Raw genomic sequence first — 24840 nt, forward strand, 5'->3', positions numbered from 1 at the left:
CTTCACTATCATCACCCTTGTTCAAACCACCATTATCTTTCACTTGGTCTACTACAACGGTCTCTTAACTAATTTCCCTGTATCATCTTGCCTTGCAGTCCATTTTCCACAAAGCAGCTAGCCAGAATTACCTTTGTAAATGAAGTCATGTCACCCCCCTCCCTCAAATTTCCAGTGGCTTCTGATAACACTTAAAATTCCAATCCTTTTTGCTGGTTTACTAAGTTCTGTGTGATCTGTCCCCATCCTATACCCCTTGCTGCATATCTAATACCTTCCTGCATTCATTTTCTAGAAATACAATAGCAAAGTACCACAGACCAGGTGGTATAAAGAACAGAAATTTATTGGTAAGGACTCTGCTTGCAATACAGGAGACATAGGTTCAATTCCTATGTCAGGAAGATCCCCTGCAGAAAGAAATGGCAACCCACTCCAGCATTCTTGCCTGGGAAATCCCATGGACAGAGGAGCCTGGTGGGCTACAGTCCCTGGGGTCGCAAGAGTCAGACACGACTTACTGACTAAACCACCACCACCACATTTTCTCACAAACTTGCAGGCTAGAAGTCTGAGATTATGGTATGAGCAGGGTTGACTTCTCCTTGACAAGCAAGTGGCCACCTTTTCCCTGTGTCTTCATCGCATCCTCCCTCTGTATCTGTCTGTGCTCTAATTTCCTCTCCATGTAAGGACACCAGTCATATTGGATTAGGGCTCACCCTAGTAAACCCCAATCAGTTTAACTTAATTACCTCTTTAAAGGCCCTGTGTTCAAAGAGTCATATTCTGATGTTAGGACTTCAACACATGAATTTGGGAGGGAGCCACTTCAGCTCATTCATAGTCCTATTCATAGTCCCACACTGACTATCTTTCTGTTCTGTTCTGTTTCTTGAATAAGTCACACGTGCTCCCACCTAAGGGCCTTTGCATTGCTTTTTGTTGGAACATTCTTCTCGCTGTTGGTCCTTTAGGTCATTTAGATGTGAGTATGCATGTCACATTTTTAGAAAGGCATTTTTAGCCTCCCAATCTATAGTAACTACCACTTATTTTATATATCATGTCCAGAGAATTAAATCTCTGCATAGTATCTACCTCTACCTAATATTTTTCTGTTTGTTATTTCTTGTCGCTCCCTCCATATCCCTGCCAGAATACACACAAGGATTTTATCTTTTCACTGATGTATTTTCAAGGCCTAGAATAGTGCCAGATGTGTTTTAAAATGTTGAATAGGTACTTGTTGAATGAACTGATAAATGAATCAATTTACTGGAGAAGGTAAAGAGAAGAGTTAATGATTACTGTGACAAATAGACCAAGGGGGTAGTCTCCTCACTCTGGGGTCTTTAGAAATAAAGGTGAATCTGCTTACCTTTGAAAGAGTGAGAGTTGTCTAGAAGAAGTTACCCCACCTTGCAACTGTGCCTTGGTTAAACAAAATGAATATTTTAAACTTATGCATAAATTTGTTATAACATTTCTGGAAGTCATGTCTACAGTAACTTTCAAAGTTATTCAGCTGTTTTCAGTGAACATATAGAGAGTCTATTGGGGCCAGATCTTTTGTTAGTAGAATGCCCTGAGGAACATGGGAGCATACAGAAGGCATATCTAATGCAGCCAGGGCTTGCAGCTGGGGCAGGAGCAGGGGTCTGCTGGCAGGCTTCTGAGGCAGCTTAGTACCTACAATGTATGAATTGTGTACTGGACATACAAAATATTTCTCATACTTTCAGTCTGTTTGCCTTTATAAATGGCAACATGCAACTTCTCTGAATTCACAGAAAATTATGGGCACTTCAAGCTTGACGTCTGGTGCTTATTTTGGATGGTGTGCACAGCAAATTTTTATGCCTCTCAACTTTCAGGAAAATTAGTTTAAAATTTTAGAAACTTGTCAGTTCTCTAGTTTTTAACATACTAAATCGTGCAGGCCCTTTGGTAGCTGACACTTATTTCCCTTTGGTATTTGGTGATAAATCATATTTTTATTTGTTCTCTGCAGACAGAGTTTCAGTGGCTCTTAGAAACTCAATACACGTACTGTGTCAGTATCGTCAACAAGGAAATGGACCACTTGAATGAGTACATTATATCAAGAGAGTGACAAGACCAGCAAGAGCTCCTGCTTTGCTTTTCATTTAAAAACTACATGTTGTGTCCAGCCTTCTTCCCCAAAACTGTCTTGCTGTGATATCTTAATGCATGGGCCTTTGAAAATCTAGAACTTTGCTGTTATGTCTTCATGTTCTCTCCAGATAATGACAGGGATCTTGCCCAGTTTTCTTCAGAGCTATTTTTGTTTGTCCTGTGTACTCTGACCCCACTGGGTTTCTTTCTGTATTTCTATCTAACCTTCCTATTCCCATTCCTCCAGACCTAAGTCCTGGTTCAGAGATGAGAGTGCTGACCATTAACTTCCAACTCTGACATATGGAGCTATAACAATTATACTTTATCTACAGATTAAGGCAATGTAATACTTCCTGGGGTACTTTTCACTTTACAAATTATTTATAATCTTCTGTTTTCTGTAAGCAGAGTGGTCTTCATGTGATAAGTGACATTTGATCAACATGCTTATCAGCCAAGATAGTGGGTACTATCAGTTACAATAGCATCTATATATTGTGTCATTTGTTGAATGGCAAGTCATGGCATAGTCCTAGAGAGAGAAAACTCTTCCATTAGTAGTTTCTACATCAGAATTTAATGAGTTTTGTAGTTTTGTCTTGTTATGGACTCTTTAGCTACTGCTTATCAATTTTGTTATATAAGCAAATGAGTTTCTTTTAGCTGCAGCTAAGAGAAAAATCAAATTAAGGAAATGAAGAATCAAATGTGTCAGAACTCCAGGAGTTTCAGGTCCATTCATCAGCTCACAATGTCATCAAGGATCCAGGCTCTTTCTGTCACTCTGTCCTGTCATGCTAGGTGATATCATGTTGTCAGACCAGTCCAGTTCCAGGTACCATACAGGACAATGTACCATACAGAAAGAAGTGGGATTATGTTTCTTTCTATGTCTCCAGAAACTCAACAGACTTCTCCGCCATGGCCAAAAGTAGGTCGTTTGCACCAGTCCCTGCTAAGAGGGATGGAACTGCCATGACTGAGACTAGGAGATACCTGAAGGGATGTGGCATAATTAACTGAGATAATCTATGTAAAACCATTTACCACAATGCCTGGGACTTAGAAAGAGCTTAATAAATTTTACTTAATGATGAAAGTTAGGTCTGTGGCAAATAACTTGTAAGAGTGCCAGAGTTATGAGTAGTTAAGAGATAGATTTCTCAGACCTGATGATACTTATTCTGTGTTTTGGAGAGAGATGACAAGGATCACTTGCATGTAGTGAGCACCTGGAAAGCCCATCTACAGTGCTGGCTTGTGGGACCAAACCTCAGATTTTTAGAAAGAACATATAGAAAAACCCTATTCATAGGAAGAGATGTGGGTAAGTTAGAACAGGACTCCAGGGAAAAGAATCAAAAAGCAGGAACTAGGTATATAGTCTTAAATGGGACAAAGCATAAAGAAAGAGTTAATATTACATCCCAGAGCATTTACCTGGAGCTTGTTAAATCCTCCTTTTTCAGGTCATGATTGATCCTGGGGATTGGGTAGGAATGAACCCAAAGTTGATGAAATCTCCCATACTTCAAAGTTGATGAAATCTCCTATACTTTATATGGATATGAGCAAGCACACAGAAGTTAGCATCAAAGCAAGGCCTGACATCTGTCTTTATACAGGAAAGGCATTATTCTACATAGTATAATTATTCTCCCTGTTGGCAGGTAAAAAACAGTACTTTGGGTTACTAAAAATAATAATAATAAAATATAAGTATCAAAAGTTAGCATTAAGACACACACACCTTATTTTCTAGGAACAGTTTTCCCCCACTGCAGCAGAATCCTTCCATTCACCTCTGAGGTTCCTATCCTAGGATCTTTCAATCCACTTTTAGTTCAGTCTTATCTTTCCCCTGTATCCACATACCCAGCTTCTTGCCTTTCTTCTTCTTGGCTGTGCAGTTTATGAGCTCTTAGTTCCCCGACCAGGATGGAACCTTGCCCCTGCAGTGGGAACTTGGACTCCTGAATATTGGACCACCAGGGAAGTCCCCAGACTCTTGCTTCTGATTGAATTTGATTAAATACTAGAATACTTTACTCATAAATAACCATCTGGGGTGTTTTCAGTAAACTCTCTAGGGGGTAAATGGAATTACAGTTAGAGTCACATTTATGAATGCCAAAAATTGTTTTGAGACTACAACTGTTAGAAATCTCGAGCTGGAAATGATCTCATTCTTAAGCTCTGCCCTCTCATCTTACAAATATGGAAACCAAGATGTTAAATATCTTGGTTAATTTTAGAATTTGTCACTGGAAATAATCCAGTAAGTTTAGAAATCTAAGAAATCAATGGGGGGGAAATGCAGTGGATATTTAATAATATTATTACAAAGGTTCAGTAAGAGAGACATGAACTAGGTGGTTATAAAACTTTCACACACATACATCCTATAAATATTATGAGTTCCCAGAATAATCACAGGACTAATGACATTTATTTGACTGATAAGTTTTGAAGATTTTAATGTATTAAGTAATTTTCAGTTCTACTGACCATTTTCCTAACACAGTAAGCCTTTCCTTAATTTTTCATAGATGAAGTTGAGCTGTTTATAATCTAAGGATTATCCAGAAACCTTTCTGTTTCTAAAGAAGAATTCCAGATGACCCTCCAGCAGGAACAGATTGCTGTTATGATTTTGATTTCTTAGCTTAAATGTTACTTCCTCAGAGTGACCTTTCTTGACCTACTGAATCATGTACCCCCCACCCCTTATTTCTCAAAGCACACAATTGTTTCCTCCAATATCCCTTATCATAATGTGTAACTCTTTAACATGTATTACCCTAAGGGCACTAGATAGCAGGGATCATGTCCTGTTTTTGATGGCCACTGATCACTGTCTCTCATGGTGCCTAGCTCACAACACACACTCAATATTTACTGAACAAATGAAACAAAATAAGATTGGAATGGCCCAAGGCACAGTTTTGCTTTGTATTGCTATTTACATATTTACTTTTACCATTTTAATTTTTATGAGCATGTATTAGATTTGTAATGGAATTGCAACTTGTTTTCTTCATTTAAAAATTTAATTGTGTAAGATTTCAGTAAATAATAGATTAAGGAGAGCTTCCCTGGTGGCACAGTGGTAAAGAATTTACCTGCCAATGCAGGAGACACGGGTTCAATCCCTGATCCGGGAAGATGCCACATGTCGCAGAGGAATTAAGTCCATGCGCCACAACTGCTGAGCGGGAGCACCAGCTACTGAGCCCACAAACCGCAACTGCTGAAGCCTGTGTTCAAGCCCCACAACAAGAGAAGCCACCACAATGAGAAGCCTGCAGACCACAACCAGAGAGTAGCAGCCACTCACCGCTGCTAGAGAAAACCCCACACGGAAGTGAAGACCCAGCGCAACCAAAAATAAATAAATAAATAAATCTTTTTTAAAAATAATGGATTAAGGAAACTAACGGGTCTGGAATCCTAAATTTATTTAAATCATTATTTTCTTGGGAATTTCTTAGGAACATTGTAAGAATACTGGAGTGGATTGCCATTTCCTTCTCCAGGGGATCTTCCTGACCCAGGAATTGAACCCAGGTCTCCTGCATTGCCTGCAGATTCTTTACTGACTGAGCTATGAGGGAAGCCCTTTTAAGAACTAGTACACCATATTCTGAACAACTTGTAAATGAACATTTAGTTCAACATTTTGCTTCAGATCTAAGCCTTTTTAAATACATTTTTTAAAAATTTGGGATTCTCACTATAGTTTTCTATTGCTATCATAAACATAGCATTAAAAGAACACCCATTTATTATCTCACAGTGTTTATAAGTTGGAGGTCTGGGCACAGTGCGCCTGGTTGTCAGTTGGACTGTATTCTCACCTGGAGCTTAGGTCTTCTTCTAGGCTAATTCAGAATTCTGTTGTTGACAGAATTCAATTCCTCAGGATTGTAGGACTAAGGTCCCTGACTTTTTGCTGGTTAGCAACTGGGAGTTGCTCTCAGTTGCTAGAGGCCACCTGTAGGCCCCCTCCATAGGCAGTTCCCAACATGGCTGTTTGCTTTCTTTCAGAACAGTAAGAGAACATATTTCTGACTTCCTCCGTCTTTGACCTTTAAACCCTCTTTTAAGGGTTCACCTGATTAGATCTGGCCCATCCAAGATAATCTGTTTTGAGTAACTCAAGTCAACTGATTAAGGACCTTGACTACATCTGCAAAATATCTTTACCTGTGCTGTGAAATGTAACTTAATCACAGGAGTGATAACTCACCATATTTGCAAGTCCTTTCAAAACTCAAAGGGAGAGGTTTACACATGGCATACACATCAGGGGTTGGCTGTCTTGGGTACCATCTTGGAATTCTTTATGGGAAGCCTACCATACTTCCCAGTGTGGCAGAAACCCTTCTCAGAAGCTCTCCAGATTGATTAAATTGGTTTGCAGTGTATCCACATGTCCATATGCTATTGTAATCTCACTGTAATTAAAAGATATTGCTGACTATTTAAAGATTTTTCTGCAAGTAATTTCTCATAATCTAATCTAGAATTTGGAAGGATGAAGTAATGACTCCTCAAATTCATTAGCCTTAGTTGATATACACTTAGGAAAGCAAAATTTAGGATCTTTAGAAATCAAAACCAAAGTTCACATTGCTAGAAAGTTGTACCTCTGTCCCTGCCCTCCTCCAGAATATCTTCGTCCACATTTTTTTTATTAAACAAATAGATTTAAGTGAATATATGTTCTGCCTGCAATGCAGGAGACCTAGGTTTGATCCCTGGATTAGGAAGATCCCCTAGAGGAAGGAATGGCAACCCACTCCAGTATTCTTGCCTGAAGAATTCCCATGGACAGAGAAGCCTGGCAGGCTACAGTCCATGGGGTCACAAAGAGTTGGACATTACTGAGTAAAGAAGCATACACAGCACAATATGTTTTTATGAATATTGTAGATTCTCACAGTCACTTCTAACATTAGCTTTCATTTGAATGCACAGTGGTTAGCTAAATTGTCTTTTTGTTAGTGACAAATCATATAGGAAAGAACACAAACTTCAGAGTAAAGCTCTCTAAGGTCAGATTTCAGCTCTGCTGCTCTAAGACCTTGGGCAAGTCACAACTTTGCCTTGGCTTTCTCACCTGTAAAACAGAAACACTGTTACTACTTGTTTCACTGGATTAAAAAGATTCAGTTCAGTTCAGTTCCTACACTCAGTCTTGTCCGACTCTTTGCGACCCCATGAATCGCAGCACGCCAGGCCTCCCTGTCCCTCACCAACTCCCAGAGTTTATTCAAACTCATGTCCATGGAGTCGGTGATGTCATCCAGACATCTCATCCTCTGTCGTCCCCTTCTCCTCCTGCCCCCAATCCCTCCAGCATCAGGGCCTTTTCCAATGAGTCAACTCTGTAAATTCAATATGAGTTCTTAGTAGAGTGTGTGGCACATGGGAAGACTATATGGATGTTTGCTATTATTATTGCTAACTAAATTCTTCCTAAGATCTTTGCCCTAAAATTAGAATGTAGAAGAGAATCTCAATATGTTTTTATTTAGAAATTTTTAAGTTTAAATCATTTAGTATATTAAACTCCTTTCTGATCTTTTTTTTTTTTTTTTGGTGGTGTTTTTGGTTAACTTTAGTAATTTCATTAGTACATGTGGAAAAGTTAAGGGATAAACCACTGAATAAACCTAAGGCATCCCAAAGTTGAAGGGTGGCAATTAAAATGCTGGCCATCCTTGTATCCTTGGTGAACATTCCTGCCGTGGTTTATAATCCTGTTCGTGTTGTTTATTACATCACACCTTAGCATCCTAGGGCCCTAACATACAGAAATGTCATCCATCTCTGATGTGAAGAGATCATGGAATCCAGAGTAGACTTAAATGTACAGAGTTGGAAAAGAGAAGACATGAGCTCCAGTTCCAATGTGAGCTGCACTCTCTGATAAGACCTCAGTAGAATCATGATCACGCAGTGCAGTGCAGATGACCATGAATATGGGCATGGACTCAGGAAGCTTGACTCAAGTCAGTCAGCCTCCCTTAGCCTCGGTTTACTCGTATGTAAAATGGGTATATCATTGTGTGACCTTCCTACCTTTTGGAGTTATTCTGAGCATCACAACAAATATTCCATCTTCCTGTCATTATACATTCATAAGGTACATCTTCCCCACTGGATAGCTAACTTCCTAGGGACAAGAACTATAGTTTTGTGAGGTTTTTTAATCTTTGCAAGCTGTTTTTTTTTTTTTTTTAAGTTGACATCCGCTAAGTGTTTATTGAACTTGAAATGTTGATCAAATGAGAAAATACATGTGAAAGCATGATACGGACGTTAAGTATTGTTACAAAATCACCCAAATATGCTAGTTCAGGTGGCCACAGTGGCTGAAGATGTACTGATTAACAAAGAACATGAAGGTGGCATAAACAAATGAAGGTTTTTGTGTGACCAAGGACAACACAGTATAGCTTTGATGCAAATTCCAAGCCAGCTGTGTCATGACAAGCCGAAGACATCACATCTGCTTCTTGAGTGACTTCCTCAGCAGTCACACTTAACATTGAACAGCAAAACAAAGTCAGTGACAAGTTGAGAAAATGAAACCATTTCACTACTAACAAAATTATGTTGCTGCTATTCAGTTCTTCAGAGCTAGACCAGGATGGCAGGATAATTTTAAAGTTCCCATAATATGATGAGTTCAAAGGGATTCAGAACATTTAAATGGATGGGCACTGAAAACCTAGTAGTAATGGTGTTGACAGCACTGCTCCCACCACAGGGCAGAACCGTAGGTGACTGAGACCTGTCAGCTGCAGACAGGCCAATGCCAAGGGCCTCATTTGTAGTCAGAACATCTGGCAGCCCATTGAGCAGAAGCAGCTAAAGGAAAGTGGCTTGGCAAACAGAGGTGCAGTTCTTAATGGAGTGCGGCACAGAATGGTTCATCGGGCCTCATGAGCACAGTCACAGCCTCCGAAGGGAAGGTAGGAAACATTCACAGTGAACGTTGTTGAGAATATGCATCAAAGACAGCTTTGGATAGGGCTAACTATCCAAAACGTTGGCCTCTAAGTAAAGAGTAATGCAACTAATTATGGTGTGTTGCAAACTATTCTAGAATACAACTTGCCAATAAAAATGTGTAAAGTTTTTTTTGTTTTGGTATTTTGTGTTTGGGTGAATTTTGCAAGAAAAAAAGGAGAGTTAGGATCAGAATGTTTTATTTCATAATGAAAATTGTATGTTTTATTTTTATTTTTTTGAAAGAGAGCCAGAATCCAAAGTTCTCAGTTAATTTAGGGCAAAATAATAACAATACCAACTACTGGTTTTGCACACAATGTGTCAGGTGCTGAACTTGGCACTGTCTGTATATTAATTTGTTACTCACATAATCACCATTAGAGAGAACACATTATCCCACCAGCCAATTAGAAGACTTGGGCTCAGAGTCGTTAACTCAGCCCAAGTCGTATTGCTAATAAGTGAAAGAGTGCCGTGCTTTGTCATCAGTCGTGGCCGACTCTTTTCAACCCTTTGGGTTGTAGCCCACAAAGCTCCTCTGTCCATGGGATGTTCCAGGTGAGAATACTGGAATGGGTTGCCATTTCTCCTCCAGGAGATATTCCTGACCCAGGAATCGAACCCACATCTCCTGTGTCTCCTGCACTACAGGGGGATTCTTTACCCACAGAGCCATCGGGTTAGCTCAGTATATGATACAGCCTGTATTCAAATCCTCACTTCTTGCCATCACCGTGAGAACCCAAGAGGAATGCAATGAGAAGGCAGGATGATGTGAACATGACAGGACACATGAGGGAACAGAAATGAGGGCCATAAAAGAAAGTCAGAAGAGAGTAGAACAGAAAAGGTAAGAAAAGGAGACCAGGCGTTAGGAAGAAGCAGAAATTCTTTAGACGAGCCCTTTTGAGTGTAGTGGCTTTAATAGCTGTAATCATTCTGTACCATCGTGGCTGACAGTCTTTTGAGTGCTGTGGAACTTCTTACAGGACAAGCCCACTTCCCACCTCGTGTACCTCCAGAGGGCTATTTCAAAGCAGAGATTATGTAACAAATCTACCGCATAGCCTGGCAACTTCCAGAAGCTGGAATGAAATCAAAACTGGATTGATTTAAATTTAAATGTGTCCTCAATGTTTGTGCCCTGACTTTACATTGGCTTTGCAGAAAAGACTAATTTTAATTCACTAGAAAGCAGATGGGATCTGTCATAGGGTGGTAAACACAAGAAACTCATCCAAATGTAAGAGAAAGCAACAGCTTTTCTCTTGGAGGTCAGTTTCATAGTACAAGTGTTTGTCACTGGGTCCACACAGGCTGGTTTTCATCAAAATAGCGAAAGTCATACCTAGTATTATTGAGCAATTATCACATGCTGTTTTGCATGTATTTAATGTTGAGGAAGAGCCTAGGAAGTTGCCACTATTATGACTAGCCACCCATTTTAAAGATGAGAAAACTGAGGCTCAAAAGTTAAACAATTTAATGTCACCTGGCTAGTAAGTTGCAGAACTGGGATTTTAACCCTATGCCCTGGATCATAACCCAGGAGTAAGGATTGACTGTGAATGTGTAACCCAAGAACTCTACATTTTTTAACATTTATACTCCAGAAAAGAAAGGGGGTGAGAGAAGAAGAAAGGAAAGAGAATTACCTCAAATAGTGCGTGTTCAGCCATGTCTGACTCTTTGTGACCCCATGCGCTGTAGCACACCAGGCTCCTCCGTCCATGGGACTTCCTAGGCAAGAATACTGGAGTGAGTTGCCATTTCCTCTTCCAGGGGATCTTCCCCACCCAGGGATCAAATCCGTGTCTCATGTGTCTTCTGCACTGGTAGGCAGATTGTTTACCACTGAGCTACCTGGGAAGCCCCACCTCAAATAGTACCTGTTCTTGAAAGACATGTGGTTTGTATGATCGGAAGCAGCAAGTGTGGCCTGAACCCCCTGTGGCCAGGAAAGAAATCTGTTGCAAAGGGTGGGAGGAGAAAACATGGGGCAAAAAGAAACGAGAATATAAACTTTAAAAAAAAAAGAGATGGGGGAGTTGGGGGGTGACTCAAGAGGGAGTTGATATATGTATAATTACGGCTGGTTTGTGTTGTATGGCAGAAACTGACACAACATTGTATGTAGAATGCATGTAGAATGAAAAGGGAAGAAGTTCTTATAAATTTTTTAGGATCAAGTATGAAAATAAGCTAGTTAAGTTTAAATTAAGGTTGTTTCTCTAATTTGCCATTTTTATTCCTAATTTCATGGGCTAAAGTGACCCATTCAACTCAACCTTTGGAACTAATACTGTTTGTTCTGACAGTTTCTCTCCATCCTGAGTAATGCTAATTTCCACTCTGCAAGTTTACTGTCTCAGTGAAAGGTGGTGTTGCTTGGTCTTTTTTTTTCCCTCTTGAAATTTAATTATGTCAACATTAAACACAGTCATGAAACCATAGACTGGGCAGTTTCTTGAAGGCTCATGGTTTGGACCTTTTCCACAAAAAATCCCACTTCTATAATTATATTTAGTGTTCTAACTACCTGAATAACTGGCTTGCTATGGGCCATGTGTCAGGGCAACTCTGGGTTTTGTTTGCAGTCAAATTTGTCTGCTTCATGGAACCCCTGTGCCAAGAGTGTGCGGTCCTGAATGGAGTTGAGCCTCTGGTTTTCTTCTCCAGAAATTTCACTGGGGTTAGCATTGCCCATCCGATGCTGTATTGTCCTGCAATTCTCAAACTGTTTACTTAATGTTTAAAACATTGCTTAACTTGTCCACACCCTTAACTCTGAAAGTAATAGTATCAGCTGTGTTTATGGTATGGACCTATCTTAATGACTTTGTGTGTATAGATATGACTGAATTTTTTTTTAAGTCCTTACACAAAAGTTTTTTTGTGTTGGTGCAGCTGTTTAAGAAACCACATGCATTTTATCCTCTAAAAACTTTAATTTGAAAGATATAGGACTTAAAAGTGCAGTATTCCTGAAACTGGTATCTATTAGCCTCCCTACTTCTGTCTCTTTAAACTCTTCATTAAGAATTGAATAAAGTTCCTGAATTGAAATATTACATGTAAACTTTTCAGATCAAAAATACTTGTTATTGCTGAATTCCTAGTAGTCTTTGAAATGTCAACTTATAAGGGAAGCAATGGCATTCGTGATAGAAACCAAAGGTAACAGTAGCTCAGTTCTCATGATTTCTTCAAACTCAGTGAATTTTCCATGGACACAGAGGCAGATGCCGGAAGAAAACAGTTGTGTGTTTTCCTGGGTTCACTGTAGCCCAACAAGTCATGGTAAATATTAGTTTGCTTCTTTCTTATGCTATAGCAACGATTCCACTTCCTGTTACATAGGAGAGCCTGATGTTAAAAGAAATCACTAGATGTATTTATTACATGAAGACCATTTCATCTGTGGAAATAATTTTTTATTGTTCTGAGTCACTCTATAGTTTGTGGAATTTTTACATGAGTTCCAGGACAAAGATGAGTGATATATTTATTTTATTTTGTATTTTCTTTAATTTTTTTTTTGACTGCATGAATGTCAGGCTTTCTGTCAAAGTATGTCCATGTTTTTATTACTTTAGAAGTTACTCTGCTGTATTTATGTCTCCTAAACTCTTCATTGACAATTCAGAATGTGTACTGGGCATGCTGTATTTTGGGAGAACTTTTGCTTTTCCCAGTGTCATGTGATCTCTTGTTTTTCCCTTGGTCCCTATTCATGTCTTCTCAATGTATGTCTTTACCATGTTAAAAGTTATACAGACTTCAGAAATATTTAAATTGTTTTGTTGAACTGTTGGAAGGACTTAAATTGTGAGCTTCAAAGGACATTTGTTATGCCTTATATTTTACTCTTGTATTAAAGTAAATCTTACTATAAGTGCTCCCTAGTCCAGCCCGGAATATCTCTGTGCTTTAGACTGATCCCTGAAGTCATAGAAAGTCTCTGAAATTCACTTTCTGATATTCTTTGGTTTGATTACAATTATTGTATTTATTAACCACCTATAGAGACCTAGGTTAAAATTTAAATAACCGTTCAGATTTACAGAGAAGCCTTAGATGTTCTGATATTTTAGCAAATATTTGAATAGAAAACAGTAACAGTCCAGTGGGCTGAGATTTCAAGTTATTGGTTATTGCCATTGATATTCCTTCCACATATTACTCTGTGTGTGCAATTCTTCCTGACTGACTTAAGATTTAAAATTAAATCTTGTATTTTTCTGGCAAGTGTAGCTGGGTTAAGTATTCTGTCTCCCACATTTTTCAACTCCTGTACCCTAAGTAGTCACACTTACAACAATGTCCTCTAAGCAATCAATTCCAATAGACAAAAAAGAGAGAGATCCTAATATTGACTTGATTTTAGACTAGAAGGGGACAAAATAGACAGTTTCTAACAGATAATTTCTTCTCTTGCAAATGATCATGGCTGGTTCAATATATACTACACGTACATACTCAGCTTCCGTGGTGGCTCAGATGGTAAAGTGTCTGGCTGCAATGTGGGAGACCCGGGTTTGATCCCTGGGTCAGGAAGATCCCCGGAGGAGAAAATGGCAACCCACTCCAGTACTCTTGCCTGGAAAATTCCATGGATGGAGGAGCCTGGTAGGCTACAGTCCATGGGGTCGCAAAAAGTCGGACATGACTGAGCAACTTCACTTTCACTTTATATATTCACAAGAATATGCTTGTGTGTATGTCTTTGTGTGCGTGTGGGAGCATAATTCAGTGATCTGAAGTTTTAGATGACTGGTTTTCTTGTTAGAAAATGGTAAGAATATTAATCTGAATCATTTTATTTTCAACAGGTTGACATGATGAAAGAAGCACTAGAAAAACTTCAGCTCAACATAGTAGAGATGAAAGATGAAAATGCAACTTTAGATGGTGGAGATGTCTTATTCACAGGTAGAGTTGTATTTACTTTTTCCTATTTAAAAATATTTCTAATACCTTTTCTATATCCCCTTGCTTAATTATATGTTTTTATTAATTACCAAAGTAAAAGTAATTTGGAAAATACAGAGAAGCACAAAAGAAAGAAAACAAAAAAATGACCTTTCATTCAAAGATAATCATTTCAATATCTAGGTTATTGAATATTTTTTATTGAATATTAAATTACCTTTAGTACTTTTGTATGCACATAGGTACTTATTTTGCATGTTATCAGTGTATATATATCATTTTATAGGTTGTCTACCATGTTCTTCCATAACTTTAGCTTAAGAGTTGCATAGTTTTGCATTGTGTGACAGTATATCCAGTCTGTATTTGCAAGATTCTTAATTCAAGGTCTGTCATTTAAAAATAATTTTCTTGCCAGATGGCAAGGTAAATTTAAATAATTTTCAGTGTAAATTGGCTTGACTTAATGCCAGATGAATAATAGCAGAACTCAACAAAATATAAATAGCTGATATTATTATTGATCTAACTGGAATCAGCTTTTATAATGGGTATAAAATAGCTACTACAGAAATGGTAATTTTAGCATTTAACTTTTCCAGCTCTTTATGATCATATTATTATTGTTTTTGTAAAAGTCATGTGCTAAAATCTGAGTCCCCAGAGTCATGCTAGCTATATTGATCAACAAGACATCAATAATAATTTTTAATTGATAATGAGAGTTTGTTTTCCCCTACTTGTCAAAGAATAAATATCTGTTTCACAGATGTAGCCCTAACAGCAGAGGCTGGTCCCCAGAGATCTGGGGATGTGGTCCCATGTGGCCCCCTGGAAGCCTGGAGATTCTTGGAAGTCTAAAATTTTAGCTGATGTGAATTTTATATCAAGTCCCATGTGTATAGAAAAAACTATAGTCATTTTCATTTTAATATAACAATACTGTTTCCTATAACTTACATTTTGATGTAGTTAATGTTCCTGGAGGAGGAGGAGTAAGCAAGTTCCCTGCTTGGTGTCACATACCTGCGGGTGGGGCCCCTGTCACTGAGCCTCAGGGGGTGCATTTTTCTCACAGGTTTGTGAAGAGCCCTCCCCAGGAGTTGTGGCCTGCACGACGGTGCTACCACTGTCAGAGGCAATGGCCCTGTCTCCGGGGTTTGTTGAGCATACTCATTGAGCCCTAAGAACATAGAGCAAGGGGTCAGAGAGGCCTACGCTGCATTCTCAGCTCCAGTTGTATCCAAGCCGACTCAGGCATTCTTTGAATCTGCCTAGTAAGTTCCACTTAGAATATTCTTTGTGTCTTCCATTGATGGCACTTTTCATTCTTTTTAGCGGCACAGAACAACAGCCTATTTCTCTTAGAAAACGGGCTTTTGTGATAAGCTAGATGTGTAAATCACACTTCGTTACAATAAAACTCTTTTTTACCAGAACATAGCCATAGAATAAATAACTTGTTGTAAGCAGGTACAGATACTATTTGAAGAATGATTTAAAACAAGCTGTGTTCACAGCCATTTAGTTACCTCAACAGCTGAGCTGAACAGATTCTCTAAAATCTCATTGTTACAACAAGGCTTAGGAACCTCTTCCACTTGTCAAAGCATCTCACGTCTATTGTTTTTCCCATAACTTCTAATTAAGTCCTGAGCAATGAGGCTTGCCTTGGACACTATCTGTAAGCTTTGTTTTGATAATATTCAGTGTTTAATATCTGAAAAGTTATGTTATTGAAAACAGAGATAGTGTTGTAATATTAAGATCTTTATCTGCTTGGCCTCTCATTCATACCTAATGTGTGGTCTTACCTTCTATTCCTACTTCTCAACTTTTTTGCTTCCTTAAAATTGTAGTAAAATATATTTAACCTAAAATGTGCTATTCTGACCATTTTTCAGTGTATAATTCAAGTGACATTAATTACATTCACAACATTGTAGAACCATCACCACTCGGTTTTTAGATTGTGCAGAGTTGATTAAGAGACAAAATCTGGAGCACTTCCCATGTGCTCTGTGTCCCCTTCCTTCTGTGACTCAGAGCTTTGTTAATAATTGATCAGGAAATGGACAGAAGGAAAGTAACTTCCAACTCTAGTTCCAGCTACCGGTAGAAAGTGTTTCAATCCTTTTTCTCTTAGACAACATCAACTTACCTCTACTTTCATTTAATTATTTTTGTGAAATATAGGGCATATGAAGAAAACTTATAACATGTTTATGTACTGTTTAAGGACCAATGATATAGTGAACACCTGAGTACCTAACACCTGGCTTATGAAACAGGACATCCCCAGCACCATAGAAGCCCCAGTCCCAAACTTTCTCTCCTCCCAGCTTGAGGTGTACCCTGTCCTGAATTTTGTGTTAATCACTGCCTTGTCTTTTTTAAATTTTGCCTCAATATGTGCACTCCTAAATTATATGTTGTTTACTTTTGCTTTTCTTATGACCTTATAAAATTAAGGTGATATTATATGAACTCTTATGTGGTTTATCTGCCTTTGATCTAACTTGATCCATATAGCTGGAGTTCATTCATTTTCACAGCTGCGTGGAATTTCATAGTAAAAATGCACCATGATGTATTTATTCACTTTACTGCTGATATATATTTGAGTACTTTTCAGTTTTTCTCTACTCTCTTCAATGCTGCTATGTACAGTCTTGTTGTATCTCTTGAGTACATATATAAGTTTCTTTAAAGTAAAGAGCTAGAAATAGAATTTCAGGTGATAAACTCTAATTCTACTTCAATGATTATATGATTTTCTTCTTTTATCTATTTATGTGGTTAATTATATCAACTGATTTTCTGATATCAATGATCAAAGCTTACATCTCTGGGATGAAATTGAACTTAATCGAGATATATCTTCTTCTTACTCCAGTGTTGTATTTAACTTTTTTAGGGCTCCCCTATTAGCTCAGTTAACAAAGAATCCACCTGCAATGCAGGAGACCCCAGGTAAGTTCCTAGGTTGGGAAGATCCCCTGGAGAAGGGATAGGCTACCCATTCCAGTATTCTTGGGCTTCCCTGGTGTCTCAGCTGGTGAAGAATCTGCCTGCAATGCAGGAGACCTGGGCTCAATCCCTGGGTTGGGAAGATCCCCTGGAGAAGGGAAAGGCTACTCACTCTAGTATTCTTGCCTGGAGAATTCCATAGACTGTATAGTCCGTGGGGTCACAAAGAGTCACATGACTGAGCAACTTTCATTTCACTTCACTGTATTTAGTTTGCTGATCATTGTTTAATATTTGTTTCTGTGGCCTACAACTTTTCTTTCTTGTTACCCTTGTCTGGCTTTGGTTGAAATTATGTTAAGCTCATATAAAATGTATTAGAGAATATTTTCCTGTGTTTCTATCCTCTAAAATCAGTAAAACTTTAATTGTGCATTTCTTGAACTTTGGTAGAATTTACCTATTCAGGCCCTGTGGGCCTTGTGATTTCTTTGTGGGAAGATTTTTAACTGATTTTGTTTTTGTAATAATTATGTGACTACTGAGATTTTTTTCTGAGCCAATTTTGGTGAGTTCTGTTTTCTGAGATTTTATTTATTTCATCTAAGTTTTTTTAAATGTTGGGTATAAAGTTATTCATATTTTCTTAATATCTGTTTTAAGTTCTACAACAATTACAGCTATGTCCCCTTTCATTCATAATGTTTATTTGGGCCTTCATTTTCTTGCCAGAGATCTGTCAATTTCATTAACCTTTTCGAAGAACTAACTTTTGGCTTTTTGAACCCTCTCTCTTGTATGTTTCCTTTTCTCTTCCTGTTTCTACCTTTATTTCCTTCTTTCAAATTTGTTTTTATTGTTCTTTTTTCCTTTCATTGCAAAGTGAAATCTTGTCTCTTTATTTTGAAACTTTCCTCTTCTTTAATGTAAGCATTTAAGTACTACCTTCTAAGTAGTGCTTTAGCTGAATCCTTTGTGTTTTGATATGAATATTTCTGTTATTAACTCAAAATGTTTTCCCATTTCCATTATGATTTATTCTTTGGCTTATTAGTGGATAATGATTTTTTTAAAAACATACTGATCATTATTATAAGTTGCTGGGATGACAATTCATTACTGTGATAACTGATAAATATAAAGCATTTAGCCTATCTTTTCATTGTGAACTCTGCTTCAAGTAGACCAAATACTTCATTGAGAAAAGTTTTTTAGAATTCTACCCAGTAAATATAGATCCTTAATAAAACAAAGGACCTGTGCAATGATCATCAAAGCATGTAAAACTTTTATATGAGGGACTTTCCTGGTGGTCCAGTGGTTAGGACTCCAAGCTCCCAATGCAGAGGGTATGGATTTGATCCCTGGTCAGAAAACTAAGTTCCCACAAGCTTCAAGGCAGGGGGAAAAAACAGATAAAGGAATGAAACAAGAACAACAACAAAACCTTTACATGAAAGCTTGATGGGGAGCTTTATGATGGAGGAATCGGGCTGATACTATGTGAACACTCTTATGACTCTAGTATCACTGAAAATGAGACAGTCTGGATATGATGTGCTTCAGGATGTGATACAATAGATGTGTAACCCCACCTCTGATGCTTTTGAACTGTGGTGTTGGAGAAGACTCTTGAGAGTCCCTTGAACTGCAAGGAGATCAAACCAATCCATCCTAAAGGAAAGCACATCCTTTAGCACAATCCTAAAGCACATCATATCCTGACTGTCCCATATTCAGTGATACTAGAGTCGTAAGAGTGTTCACATAATATCAGCCCGATTTCTCCACCATAAAGCTCCCCATCAAGCTTTCACGTAAAGGTTTGTTGTTGTTGTTGTTTCATTCCTTTATCTGTTTTTCTCCCCCTGCCTTGACGCTTGTGGGAACTTAGTTTTCCGACCAGGGATCAGTCCTGAATATTCGTTGGAGGGACTGATGCTGAAACTGAAGCTCCAATACTTTGGCCACCTGATGCGAAGAAATGACTCACTGGAAAAGACCCTGAGGCTGGGAAAGATTGAGGGCAGGAGCAGAAGGGGACAACAGAGGATGAGATGGTTGGATGGCATCACCAACTCGACAGACATGAGTTTGAGCAAGCTCTGGGAGTTAGTGATGGACAGGGAAGCCTGGTGTGCTGCAGTCCATGGGCTCACAAAGAGTCGGATACAGCTGAGCAACTGAACGGATAGCCCCACCACTGAAGTAGTCCTATCCAAAAAAAAAAAAAATTGAGCAAGAATCTAATGAAGTATCTACGTAGACTATCAATTTGCCAATAATGCAAAGGATAAAGGAACAATTTAATGTTAGTATGCAAGGAGGGGCTTCCCTGGTGGTTCAGACAGTAAAGAATCCGCCTGCCATGCAGGAGACGCAAAGAGGTTAGTTCAATCCCTGGGTTGGGAAGATCCCCTGGAGGAGGGCATGGCAACCCACTCCAGTGTTCTTGCCTGGAGAATCCCATAGACAGAGGAGCCTGGTGGGCTATAGTCCATGGGGTCCAAGGAGAGGGACAAGGCTGAAGCAACTTCGCACATGCCCACACACACACACACACACACACACACACACACACAAGGAAACAATCAACCAAATCCAAAATGTAAGAAAGTCAGTAGGATAAATGACCTGATTTCTCCTATGAAAGAATAAGGTGAGGAAGGAAAAGAAAAAGAGGGTGAATGGTTATAGAAGAAAATGATATGAGACATATAACAACCCAAATACTTTTTACTATTTTGATTCCAGAACTTCAGTTGTTTTTATCAGAAAGGCCATACTCTTTGTGACCCCATGAACTGCAGCCCACCAGGCTCCTCTGTCCATGGGATTTTCCAGGCGAGAGTACTGGAGTGGGGTGCCATTGCCTTCTCCGTTGCCTATAACTAGAAGAGCATTTTTACTTAATGCTTTGCTTTCTGAGAAAAAAAAAAATTGTAGAATTTCAGAAAAGCCAAATAACTAGAAAGTTTCTCTCTCTGAAACTTCAGTGCTTTGTAGATAGAGGTATTTTGAGGGTTAATTTGAAATAAATAGGTGTGTTGCTTTAAAGACAGCTCTTAGAGCTGAAGACCAGTCAGCACTAAACTCATTTTACTGAGATGGTTTCATCAGCCCTTACATTAACACTATGTTTTTTTTAAAAAAAAAAAAGGTATCTGATTCATCAAGACTGTATAGTATTGTTCATTTGGGGGAAAAAAAAGGAAGTTTTGCTAACTTATTGCTATTACTTAATTTCTGATTACAGGTTATTAATATGCTTAATTATGTTATTTTCTAAATAAAAACCATATTATCTTATTGTGGTAAAATATACATAGCATAAAATTTACTGTTTAACTATTTTAAAATGTACAGTTCAGGGGTATTAACTGCATTCATGTTTTGCAACCATCACCATCACTCACCTCCAGCACTGTTTTGCCTTCCCAAAATGAAACATCATACCCATTAAACTCTTATTCGCTAGCTCCTGCTCAGTCCCCTCCCCGACATCAGCCCATGACAACCACCATTCTATTGATACTTTCTGCCTCTATCAATTTGAAAGTTTATTTCTAATGGCAATAGTTTGAAATCACTTATGTAAAGAGAGCAGGAGTCACAGTACAAGTGGAGCTGACCTCTACGGTAGGAAAGAACTGTGTGATGCTTTAAAGTCTTTATTTATAGACAGAAAAATAGCATGCCATCACTGATGCTACCCACTCACTGTGTTCCATGACATTTGTTATAGGCAGAGAATTTTTTGTGGGCCTTTCCAAAAGGACAAATCAACGAGGTGCGGAAATCTTGGCTGATACTTTTAAGGTAGGTAAAGGATAATTTATGCCTGGCACAGAGTAACTACCTAATAAATAGTCATAGACCCATTGAATCAATATGTCATGAATCATGATATTTTTGTGTCATGGGCTTTGCAAAATAACTCCTAATATTTGTATGTTTGCTAGAAGTTTTAGAAGCTAGGACTTAATAAATAGGCTTCATGGGACTCCCACAGTAGCAACAGATAAAGTTATCATGGACATTCTGCTTTCTCCCAGGGTATGATCAATCATACAACCACTTGGCGGATATTCCTGGCACAATTGATGACTTCAAAAAACATATCTGGAGTCCCAGTTGTCTCTAAAATGAAACGTGGACTTTTTCAGATTGGAATTAAAGATCACCCACACTTGGCTGCCTACTGTGTGCTGGGCCTTGCACATACATCCTCCTAAGTTCCCTTTACTCAATTGATTTTGAGCAGATTGGCTCACCAGACTGCTCAGGAAGAGATGTAATCCCCAAGAAGCTGTTCCCCAGGACGACGTGAGGCTCTTTTTTGCACAGGATGTTCAGACACATCCTTCTAGAGTGGCCCCCTCTGCAGGTCAGCCAGCGAAGCTGTTAAGGCAGTCACAGGTCAGGTAGGAGGCTCTGCACTTCCTTCTTAGAAGCAGTCTTCATTTAACTGGCAATACCCAAACCTATGGGTCCCAGTTTTCCTTCCGGATGTTCAGGGACCCCAGCAGCCTCCTGGGGAGCTAGAATGTTTTGAGCAGGTTTGAATGGGTTTTAGAGTTATTCTGCCGTGACAAACTACTTTCTCTCACATGCATAGGACTATGCAGTCTCCACGGTCCCCGTGGTGGATGCTTTGCACTTGAAGAGTTTCTGCAGCATGGCTGGGCCAAACCTAATCGCTATTGGATCCAGTGAATCTGCACAGAAGGCCCTCAAGGTAAATGTAAAACTTTGCTCTTTTGAAATGCAATAGGCACTTCCTGCCACGTGGTTCTTCTAATACTGTCTACTGGACAGACAGCAACCAAGGGTAGCAGGGCAAGAACAGGCTGGTGCTTGAGCTTTCTCTGATTTACACTGTCCTCACCTCACATTTATTAGGAACAAGGAGCACTTAGTACGTACTGTTACTCTGAGTAAGTAAGTACTTGTTCAGTTGCTGTCATGTCTGACTCTTTGCGACCCCGTAGGCTGTAGCCCACCAGGCACCTCTGTCCATGGGAATTTCCAGGCAAGAATACTAGAGTGGGTTGCCATGTCCTTCTCCAAGCAAGTACTTAGTAAGTACTTTTCCTGGAAAATACACTTATCAGAAGAATTCTTCACTAATGAACCCTTCTTCCTCACATACCAGGTTTCCTGGAAAGAAATAACTCATCACAGTTATTTCTTCTGAGGAAAAGGAGGGCATTCCACCAGCAGAGTTCTTTATAATGTTTTATCTCTTAACTCAGATGATTGGTATACACAGAGTTGTTACATTATCCTTTTGTACTTCTGAACAATTTCATAATAATCTTTTAGAACACCATGATTCAGAAGTACCTAAAAGTTTTAACTTCTCCATTTGCAGTGGAATACTTACATTTTAGGAAAGTCATTTTTCTCATTTCACAGATAGGAATCGGAAAGTCCAGAAAAATTACTACTTGCTCTGGGTCACACAGCTAGATGGAGAGTAGACGTCATTGATAGTGAAGGTTTTCTATCATTACAGTGCTTTACAGTTCAAAGGCACCTTCCTTCTCTGTAGCTAATAACCCTGGGAGATGATCTGGACACTTCATAAGGGCAAAGACCTTGTCCATTTTGGTCACCATTGTGCCCCTTTATGCTTGGCCCAAGGTGGTCCCTAAAGAAGTATCTGGCGCACAATGAATAAATGAATGAGGGAAGTGACTTTATCTCCATTTTGCAGTTAAGAACTAGATCAAGTGGCTCACCCCAGATCTCAAAGCTAATACTAAAAGCTGGGCTGGGACTACTTTTTGCCCCTTCCTCTCAAGTGGTCCTGCATGATATGTGACTTATTAAAGACCTAGACAGGGATTTCCCTGACAGTCTAGTGGTTAATACTCTGTGTTCCCAATGCAGAGGGCACAAGTTTGATTCCTGCTAAGATGGGCTTCCCAGGTGACTCAGTGGTAAAAGAATCTGCCTCCCAATGCAGGAACCACAGGAGATGAGGGTTCAACCCCTGGGTCAAGGAAGATCCCCTGGAGATGGAAATGGCAACCCATTCCAGTATTCTTGCTGGGATAATCCCATGGACAGAGGAGCCTGGCGGACTACATTCCATGGGGTTGCGAAGAACATGGTTGAAGAAATTTAGCACTCACACATGCAGAAAACTAAGATACTTCATGCAGCACAGATCGGCAAAAAAATGAAAGTAAAGGACCAAGACAGAAATTTCTCTTAGGCAAAGAGAGGAAATCTGTGTGCTACAAGGTACACAGTTTATTTGTTGGCCCTATCTGGTCTTGACTCTTCTACCTCAGGGCTGGGCTTGGTATGGTTTGTCTGGGAAGCAACCTCTGCCTCCCAGTTGCTGACTTTCTGCTTTGCATTATCTGCAACTTCTTTCAGTCAGCTCACTTGGCCTTTCTTTCTTCCCTTTCCCAGACTGTGTCTCTGATTATATTTCTAGGACCTTTAACAATTGTTGTTGAATAATCTACTTTGGATTGTGAATTTAGTGGCTTGTTCTATGTTTCCTTTAGAGAATGTCTTTTGTTCTGTTTCATCTGGAGGCCTGTGTCAACTTTCTGCATATAAAAAAAAGAAATGATGCCTTGAAAGAAAATATTTGATAATGATGTCATTCAGAAGATATAGGAAGATTATTTCTCTCCTCAGGGACTAACTATGATGTCTTCCCATGGCAGCTGGGTTGGCCTGCACGTGTCTGAAATTGATTACAAGGGAAGGAGAAGGCTGAAGTTGTCCATGCTGTGCCTTTGTGTAAATTAGCAGAAAGAACCTCCTCCAAGTAGACAAACAAGAAAAAGTAGTTTCATCTGCCATTCTGGGTAAACTAGGTCCTTAACTCAAATAAATTGGTCTCTAACTCAGTAGGTCTCTAATGCAAATTGGTCCCTAACTTAATTTGGAGAAACTAACACGTAATAAACTAAGAGATAACACAGTATAGTTAACTAGCACTCAGTTATATGAAATAGCCTTAATTGTTATTCAGAAGAGAAGAAGAAACTCCTTGAGGTCTAGATATTCAGAGAAAACTTTATGATGAAAATGTGGCTTGATGTGGGTCTTGAAAGGTTTGTCAGAGTGGGATTCAGTGAGAGAGAGTTCCAGGTGGGGACAGGAAATAAGCAAAGACTAAACACAGTATATTCATGAGATATAACCAAACTAGCCCAACTAATAGTTTTCTTGTGGGTTCCGGAGGACACAGCTGGATGGGGCAGATGATGTCTATAGAGGTAGGGACATAAAAGTGAGCAAAAGAATGAGTTTATCTCCATGAAGTAGAAGTCTGGTTATCCATAGGCTCTGAGAAGAAGAGGCTGTATTGCTGCAAAGCTGTTGGATCATCCCTCCTTTTGCAAAAAATTAAATGGAGGGGGAAGGCCCTGTGGTCAAAAAATGGCCACTGATGACCTGGAAAAAGAAAGCCAAGCCTCAAGTTCCATTCTATGCTTTGGCCACTCACTCACATTTCTCCATTAAAATCATTTCTTTTCCATTGTCAAGTCCTCTAAGACCACATCTTTTAAGAGCATGCCATGAGGGTTTTTTAGTCCTCCTTCCTTTAGAGTTCATTTGAGTCAGTGTTAATAATGATGTTCACTCTATACTTGAAAACTTCTGTGTCAGAAACTATAAATAATTCTGACTAGAAAGACATTCTTTGGAGACTGAATTTTCCATCAGAAAATGTGCTTCATAAACCATGGGCCTGTGGAGTTGGCCAGTGCCCACCTGCCATGTTCCTAGCATCAAAAAGGT

General features: G+C 39.1%; 1 protein-coding gene across 2 annotated transcripts in view; it reads left to right on the plus strand.

The window, feature by feature from the left end:
- DDAH1 (dimethylarginine dimethylaminohydrolase 1) overlaps positions 1-24840 on the plus strand; it is a 145983-nt gene that overhangs the window by 91377 nt on the left and 29766 nt on the right. For both annotated transcript variants that reach the window (XM_061121492.1, XM_061121493.1), the window contains exons 2-4: positions 13998-14097; positions 20813-20886; positions 21686-21805. In XM_061121492.1, the coding sequence (XP_060977475.1) occupies positions 13998-14097; positions 20813-20886; positions 21686-21805 (294 nt within the window). The remainder of the gene's footprint in view (positions 1-13997; positions 14098-20812; positions 20887-21685; positions 21806-24840) is intronic.

Source organism: Dama dama, chromosome 20 (genome assembly GCF_033118175.1).
Source record: "Dama dama isolate Ldn47 chromosome 20, ASM3311817v1, whole genome shotgun sequence".
Lineage (NCBI taxonomy): Eukaryota > Metazoa > Chordata > Mammalia > Artiodactyla > Cervidae > Dama > Dama dama.